Source organism: Punica granatum, chromosome 8 (genome assembly GCF_007655135.1).
Source record: "Punica granatum isolate Tunisia-2019 chromosome 8, ASM765513v2, whole genome shotgun sequence".
Lineage (NCBI taxonomy): Eukaryota > Viridiplantae > Streptophyta > Magnoliopsida > Myrtales > Lythraceae > Punica > Punica granatum.
This window is the reverse complement of record NC_045134.1, coordinates 21595247-21604375: the sequence shown is the minus strand read 5'-3', so window position 1 is coordinate 21604375 and position 9129 is coordinate 21595247. Positions and strand designations below refer to the sequence as shown.

Here is a 9129-nt window from a genome sequence, read left to right as displayed (position 1 = left end):
TTCAAGTTGTACTTTTTCCTCAACATCAACAATCGTCATAGGAAAAGCATTTGTGTTTCTATGCTTAAGAGGATAGGTAGACTTCATGCAACCGTCATCAGATTCATAGAGGCGTTTTTCGTATCCCAAAGGAAAGAATCTGACTTTCAAGAGTTGTTTCATGTGCCTCCACGTAAATACCAGATTCCTTCCATCTTGAAGATGATTATTTTCCAATTTCTCCCACCAAGTAGACGCTTTGCCTCTTAGCTGATAAGCAACTCTAACAACTCGACTTCCATCATCCGGGATGCCGTAGTAGTCGAAGAATCGGTTCACATCCGAAATCCACGCCAAGTATTCCTGAGCGCTCATGCTTCCGTTGAAAGTCGGAATTCTCTTTGGGGGATAGTCCTTCTGCACCCATTGGTGTCTTCTTATTCCACCGGAACTCTCGAGGGCTTGGGTCACTCGCTCGAGCCGTGCAATGAACTCCTCTCGCGTCTGCTGGAAAGTGAGAGGCAAGTCTTGGTCGAAAGTAAACCCTCTTGGAACTCGTTCAGGGTAGCTTTTAGCCATAATCTTTGCATATTTATAAAAAAATCCACTCAAACACACGTGTTTCACTCGGCCAACAAGGATAGAACCTTCGCTCTGATACCAAATGATAAGCTCACCAACCAGAACTTGATAAGAAAGAAGGGTGGATGGTAGAATTAACAAAACTCACTTGATAAGATGACTCGCCACGAGTAAGAAAAGTCGGGTTGATTCGCCACGCTCAAGGAAGAACGATAAGAATCGGGGTTTTCGCCACTAAACAAGGAACTTGTTTAGATAAGAAAGAGAAGAAATACTCTAAGCAATTTCATTCAAATATTTATCAAATTCATTTTTCTGCTTCTCTTACAATAGGTGCATATTTATATAGAAGGAAGACACCCCATTGACTATAAAATATGAAACTGATATCTGATATCCTCTAGATTACTTTCCTAAAATAGAGTAATGTAATAATCTGAAATAGGAAACTTAAGATTGCTGACTCAAGCTAATATAGGAAATAATATCTAATTAAAGGAAACTATATCATAGCAATATAGGAAAGTTAATATCTAATTAAGCTAAATTCTTGTTTCGGAATCTTCTAGAATACACGTTTGGACCCGAAAATTCGAATATGTGTTGAGCTGCAATCTGAAGCACATCAGCTAGGATATGTTGGATTGATGTGGTACTGTTAAAGCAATGAGTTGGAAGTTTTTGCAAGTTGCTATCCAACTCAGCCTTGTGTATGACTTGGTCTGTATTAATGTTGGTTAATGAAATTCGTTTGCCATCAGTTCTTGTCCATTTGTCCATCTCCATCTGCATCTTTCATCAGTTTAGCATATGCAATTTGATTTCACTACTCTGAAACTTGCATACTGCTCTGGAATTTGCATTTGGTTTTTACCCGACTGTATAGCAAATGCAATCACAATACAATTTCCACAGTAGTCTCTATACCATATGAAACTTGTAACTAGTATACCAAATGAAACTTGCAATCAATATATCAACTTGCAAGATGTAAACCATATATACCATAAAAACTTGCATTATTGAGTGCCCATTCATTAACATTCTTGTTTATACAAAAATGTATCAAATTCTTCTCTATTCAAAAGGTATCAAAAGCCAATGGCCATTATCAAAAGTATTCACAAACCACAGTATTCTCTATACAAAATGGACTACTTTCGTTTCCTTGAATCCTTTTTTGGCTTGTTTGCTTGCTTCTTAGGTTCATTGGGTCCTGAGATAACATGAGCATTGGAGGGGCCGCTAGCCAAATGCTGACACATCGATGGTGACATTCCCCGCAAAGTTCAGTAGCAAAAGCACAACAAAGATCAGTAGCTTGAACTTACACAAGCACCAAAAGACAAATACTATCATTTCCTTGCACAGTTCAGTACCACAAGCACATCACTAAGCACATGAAAATACACCAGCACAGGCAGATGAGCACACTAAAACACACAAGCACATGCACAGGCACATAAGAACAATAGCCCACCTCTACAATTGAATGCTGAGTCTGATTTGGTGAAATTGACGTTGGTGCACCATTGTCAACTGTCTTTGTTGTTGGTTTTCTCATACTTGATCTGATTGCTAGCTTTTGAGGTCTCATTGGTTTTGGATGAGTCATGTTAGGCTGAGAAATGTTGTCTGCTTCTTGAGACATCATCTCTGGCTGCTGGACCACACTTGATGTCACTCCCTAAAGGCAATAGTTTGTCAATTTCACATATCAACAGTACAAATGGGGAAAATATACAGTTGAAAGTCAGTATACCTACAAAGCTGATGCATTTTGGGGGCTGGTATCAGTCTTAGCCTTCTTCCTTTGCTTATCATTCGATAATGTACCCTTGCATCTCTTCACATTGTGTTCTCTCTCACCACACCTTCCACATTGTATTTCCTTGTACTTCCTTTTAAACTTATATGGGTTTTGAGGCACATCATTACCCTTGGCAAATCTTGGAGCCTCAACAGGTTTTGCACTTGACTTCATCCATTGATCTTTACCTCTTAGTGGAGCAATATACGGAGCATAAATCCTGTCCCATGTTTCCCTAGAATGGCATGGATTGACATGCTTCTCTGCATCAATGCCAACCGAGTGCATACATGCTACTGCATGCTTACAAGGGATCCCACACAAATCCCACTCTCTACATGAACAGGTCGACATCTTCAAGTCAACAACATGCTGATGGTTGCTGCTGTATATATGTTGCACCTGAAACTTTGCAAGCTCAGGGTCTCTAGCCCAAAGAGCATGCCATTTGTGACTATCCCTCTTTGCTATTTCTAACTTAGACTGTGCAGTTGGTGTGATTGGACCTCTGTATCTTGCAATCTGATTCCTATTAGAGTTCATCTTCCTCATCAAATATAACCCGATCTCTTCCAACATGTTGATGATAGGTCTTGCTCGATATTTCACTATAGCAGCATTGAACTGTTCAGACATGTTATTGTACAGACTTTGGTTCTTGGTATGTACTTTGAAGGCTGCCCTGGTCTAGGTATGCTTGTCCAACAACCCGAGATATTCATAGGCTTCCTCACTGATACATCTAAGCTCCTAAAAATGCCTTTCAAACTCTCCCGTGGTGTTTGATCTAGCACACTGCTATAGCTTTTTCCTAAGATCTACACTGTGCCAATTTTTCCATACATTTGCTTCTAGATGTTTCACACAAAACCTGTGAATTGTGTCTAGGCATAATTCCTTAATTGTCTCCCTAAGGCCCCGTGAAAGAAAATTTGGAGAAAAATATTTAGATCCATACAGGAAGATATGGAAAATGAAAATGCAATATAAAACAATTACAATTACCTTTTGCATGTCTGATATAAACTCCCAACCATGTTCCCTTGGATCTCCAATGTCTTCAAGTAGCATTCTCAATAACCAACTCCAATTGTCTTTAGTCTCCCGTTCCACAACTCCATATGCTATTACATAGAATGCGTGGGTTGGATCCTGTGTGACAGCAGCTAGTAAAGTGCCTCCATAATAGCCCTTCAAGAAGCACCCATCTAACCCTATCAGTGGTCTGCATCCAGCTAGCAACCCCCTTTTACTGGCATCAAAGCATATGTACATCCTATCAAAAATGGGAGGGAAGCTCAAGTCTGGTCTTTCTACCCCAATTACTGCACTAGAACCTAGGTTGCTTGCTATAATCTCTTAACGGTAGTCCCTTAATCTGCCATATTGCTTCTCTTCACTTCCTTCAACTTGTTTTTTTGCAATCCGCAAGGCATTGTATATCTTCCATTCACCAACTTTAATGGAGAATACCTCAGATAAATATTTATATGCATCCCTTGCAGTCATATTAGGCATCTTTCTCAGTTGGTTTACCAGTTTCTCAGCAATCCATTTGCTGTCTGCTTGTTTATTCTTCAATTTCCTGGAGCAACTGTGATTGTGAATTAACTTCGTCAGCTAAAAAACACCATATGGTTCTGACCAAGAACATAAGGCCTCTCACTCACAGCCATGTTGACACTTGAATCTACACCTGACCTTATCATTCTTCTTCATAACCACTTCCCTCCCAATTGAAATTGTATAATCTTTTACCACCTCTTTGAAAACTTGCAAGCTAGGAAATAACATATCTAGTTGAAGCTGCACTTGACCATATTTTGCATTCTCGTGAAAGAAAGCAGGCCTCTTATCAGATTCATCATCGCTTCCCTTCAGGCTTTGCAAGTCTTCAGAGTGATACTTGGTTTCCTCTACAAATTCATCAGTACCTTGATGATCAGATGGTTCTTCCCTTGCTGTTCTGTTCAGTGCATTGCAAGGTCTCCATTTAGGACTTCTTACACGAGAAGATTCAGTTCTGTTGGTTCCTTCCCCACCCTTTTCAACAGGTTCTTCCCCTGTTTCTTCCCCTGCTTCTTGAACTGGAACTTCCCCTACAACTTCAACTTCCACTGTTTTGTCCACTGCTACACCCCCTCCACTTTCCCCTGCATCACGATCATCGCCAGTACAGTAATCATATTCATCCCCATCTTGCCCTGGTACCCATGCATCATCTGAATCATGTAAACCATCAGACTCAAGCTCCAGTGCATCTTCATCTTGTTCTTCATCTTGATTTGCAAGTTCTGCTACAACAATCTCTTCTTCATTTTGGATGAAGAAAAACTCGATTTCTCTAACATTTCTAACTGATGCATATAGTGTATGAGCATCTTGGTCTATCTCAAAATCCCTCAGCCCTTCATGCACTTCTAAACTGGGAACCAACCACAAGATCTTCTTTGGTTTTCTATATCCATGCTCAACATATAAGTTCTCAATGGTGGATTTTGATACTAGGTCAATATCTACATCCCCCCATACATCAATTTCTCCACCAACATATTGCACACGGGGTTCAGAGACTAACTCACCCCCATGGTGAAAAATCAACGTGTACAAGTCCTCATCCATTATCTATACATGTATTTAAATAAAAAGAAACATCACTATTGCTCTGAACTAAAAGCAGTGAACCACAAAACGGTGGACAAGAAGAAAGGACCACAGAGAAAAAGTGACGACAAGAACCAAGAAGGGGACAATAACAAAGAGCAGTGAACACAAATGGGACGATAAGAAGGGACCACAAAGCAAAAAAAAAGGGTAAAAGGTTGTGATGGGAGGAATAACAACAGACAACAAATTAGAAGTTTCCCACTGGCATTCGACAACATTTGCTTCACAATCGTATGGGACAACAACCAAAGTCGGCTTTTTGCCATTCCCAAATATTCCAACTGCCATTCAACAACAAAAAGTGAAAAGGGAAGGGAATTTTCACTGACCGACCGATGCTAACAAATGGAAATTGCTTCGATCGAGTATACTGCTGTTGAAACCTTCGCCTCTTCAATGTGCGAATAGCAGATCTTTTGCCCAATTTCAACTCACCCAAATCGATTTGTACAACAGTTATAGCATTTAGGGCCCTCGGTTTGACCTAGAAGTCCGAACGACAACATCATAGAGTGATTTTGGCGGGAATGGATGCATCGGCTTGAGTTTTCGGGCGACCTTCGACCGAGGAAGACAACGACGCCATTTTTTGGCAATTTGGGTGGTGTTTAATGGCGTTACGTCCAGCTCATCTGCCACGTGAGATTTACGTCACGGTTGGCACGCAAAAGATGACGGCAGGACTAAAATATCAGACGGAATGGAGATTGAGGGACGAAAACAATGGCAAAAATTTTTAAGGGACCAAACCCATGGCTATGGGATCTTTCAGGGACCAAAACCACACTCAACTCTAAAAATTAATTAAAAATCTGGAAAGTTCATATTTGTAAACAAATGTTGTTTTAAAACAACTTTTATTTCGGTTAAAGATATTTCTATAAGAATGATTTTAGGAATGCCATTTTTAATGCAACTATATCCTTTTCAAGAAACGACTAAAGGAATCAGTACTAATATTTTGAGAAAAACTCTTTGTTTTGAATTTTTAGATCCCGTCAAAGAAAAAAATATTTTAACATTACAAAGTAATTCAATTTTTAAAATAATAAACTTGATCAAGGCAAAAGAAAATCATTTAAATTTTTTGAATGAAGAAATAAAGAGAAAAAGAATAAAGCAACAACTTATGAAAAAGGAAATACAGGATAAAGTAATAGTTTTGCAAGAAAAAATTGAATAGGAAATATGCTCAACCATGCCAAATGCTTTTTTGGCAGTATAAGCATCATATAGTTTCTTTACCTTATGAAAAGGATTTTAATGAAAGAAATATTCCTACGAAAGCTAGGTCAATTTAGATGAATGAAGAATTACTAAAATTCAGCATGAAAGAAATTGACGATTTATTAGAAAATGGATTAATACGAAAAAGTAAATCTCCATAGAGTCGCGCTGCTTTTTATGTACAAAATGAAGCGGAAATTCAGAGAGGAGCTCCAAAATTATTAATAAACTACAAACCCTTGAATAAGGTAATAAAATGGATATGGTATTCCCATACCTAGTAAGAGAGATTTATTAAATAGACTATATGAGTTACTTGGATATTTTGTTGGAATTTCAAGATTGAAGAACTTATGACAGAGTCTTGCCTATGATACAATCACAAGAGATGTGGACATCATTTTCCTAGACTTGTTAGACAGTTTAAGGTAAAGTGGTGGCCAAATTACAAGGAAGGCGAGGCTTGCCCTCAAGCAGTCCAGAAGTGGATTGATTCGCAAAAGACTCTTTTACTAGATGTTACGAATAACTATGAGTTTTCGCAGTTAAAGGCACAAATGATAGCTGATCTGCACAAGGTTGGCTCAATTATGGAAATGTAGACTCAGCTCCAAAAGATTCATTCTATGTGTGGTCTAGAAGGATCAGTCTCAGGATCAGCAGACCCGCCAAAAGACCCTTTGCAGGACTCAAAAAATCCATATAAGCTGCGAATCATGTGTAAGAATATATTATGTATTTACATAATTATGGATATGATATCTCAATTAGGTGACCCTCATGTCATACAATATATATTCCGTGATTTGAGTGGGATATTCCATATCTTGTGGATTACAGTTAATATCCTTTTGATGGGATGATATATAAGGAAATAATATTCTGAGGGGTCCCTAGCTCCGCCTAATTAAAAGGGCCTGTGTCTCCATCAATAATGACCAGTCACCTTAAGATGAGTTGGAACTTGAACAGATGAAGAACATCCCATATGCATCCGCAGTTGGGAGTTTAATGTATGCTTAGGTCTACACGAGACCTGACATATGTCTGGCAGTTGGATTGCTAGGACGTTACCAAAGTAATCCTGGGATCCAACATTGGGTTGCTGCAAAGAAAGTGATGAGGTATCTTAGGGAACCAAGGACTACCGATTGACCTACAGGCATAACGACCATTTGAGGGTGGTTGATTATTCGGATACTGACTTTGCCAAATGTGTAGAGTCCAGAAAATCTACTTCAGGATATGTGTTTCTTCTTACTGGAGGAGCCATTTCTTGGAGGAGTATCAAGCAATTTATGGTGGCTACATTTACTATGGAGGCATAGTTTATTGCGTGCTATGAAGCCACAACACAGGCACTATGGTTGAAGAATTTCATAAGTAGTCTTCAAGTTGTCGATACCATATAGAGACCAATCCAGATTTACCATCATAACACAGCTGTAGTGTTTTTCTCTAAGAATAACAAAAGTGGCAGCAGAAGTAAGCATATCGATATCAAGTACCTCAGTATGATGGAGTATATCAAAAAAGACGTGGTAATTATTGAACACACCAGTACAGATGCTATGACTGCGGATCCAATGACCAAAGGTTTACCAGTAAAACAGTTCATTGGACATGTTGGAAGTATGGGCCTATACGCAATGTAGATTTTTCTTGATATACTTTGGACAATTATGTATTATTTTGTTATTTTAGAGAATAAAGTTGAATTCTATTTCCCATCAGTTTCGCAAATAAAGTATTGAATTCATTGGGATATAAAGTAAGACCCATGTAACTTATTTTAAGTTTCAAATTTTCTCTAAAGTGCTTATTTTGGGAGTATTATGCATTGTGACACATGAATGAGAAGTATTTTCTTACCAGGTATTACCGTCATGGTTCGTGTGTAGCATTCTCAGAGTAAGTGAGAGGTTTCCACAGTTCAGGGAATATCAAGTTTGGCCAAATAAAGTTTATCACTCACAAATATGTGTCATGGGGCCAAGTTAGAGAATGTAAGAATATATTATATATTTACATAATTAAGGAGATGATATCTCAATTAAGTTGCCCTCATGTCATACAATATATATTCTGTGATTTGAGTGAGATATTTCATATCTTGTGGATTACAGTTAATATTCTTTCGATGGGAGGATATATAAGGAAATAATATTCTGAGGGATCCCTAACTCTACCTAATTAAAAGGGCATGTGTCTTCATTTAGACATCCTATACGGAGAGGTTAGGAGCTAGAAGAAACTCTTAGTTTTATTTGCAGGTCTATTGTGAGACACGTAGAAAATCGACGTTATCAAAACAATGATTGAAAGCTAATTTATTTCGTTACGTAATTTATTGTTATTAAATTAATAATTAATCTTACATCACGATGAAAAGACGAAAGAAAAGGCGAAAAGAACGAATGACATAAAGCGGAACATTCCTGCAAGAAATGACTAGAGAATAGTGTATTATTTTCTTTCTCTTGTATTATTGATTGTACTGTTCTCTCTTATTGTTCAACTTTCAATATTTAAAGGACAATAATTTATTATCTTTTAGTTAAGTCCATACGTGTGTAAAGTAAGTAATAATATAAGTTTTGCTTTTCTATTGTATAAATTGGATAGACAGAAGAGACATGCTTAAAGCGCGTACCCTCTCCAGCGAATGTGTATCTCTACCTCCTCAGCATTGTACGAAAGTTACTATTGATGAAATAAAGAAGTTTTTGTAAGTATATGTATTGTTCAAACTTATTCTTTACTATGTCTTATTGGTTTAAAATAAATTATTATCAAAATATAAGATAGGAAGTGTTTTGTTAGAATAGATATTCAAAAGAAATCGAAAGACTAAGATTTGAGCA

The 9129-nt window shown here is 37.8% G+C and overlaps 1 protein-coding gene across 1 annotated transcript; it reads right to left on the bottom strand.

Moving 5' to 3' along the window:
• Positions 1-2323: 2323 nt before the first annotated feature.
• Positions 2324-3646, bottom strand: LOC116188837. The gene is made up of 2 exons (XM_031518300.1): positions 3377-3646; positions 2324-2995 (listed from the first exon to the last, which is right to left on the bottom strand). The coding sequence occupies exons 1-2, from the start codon at positions 3644-3646 to the stop codon at positions 2324-2326; spliced, it is 942 nt and encodes a 313-aa protein (XP_031374160.1).
• Positions 3647-9129: the final 5483 nt, after the last annotated feature.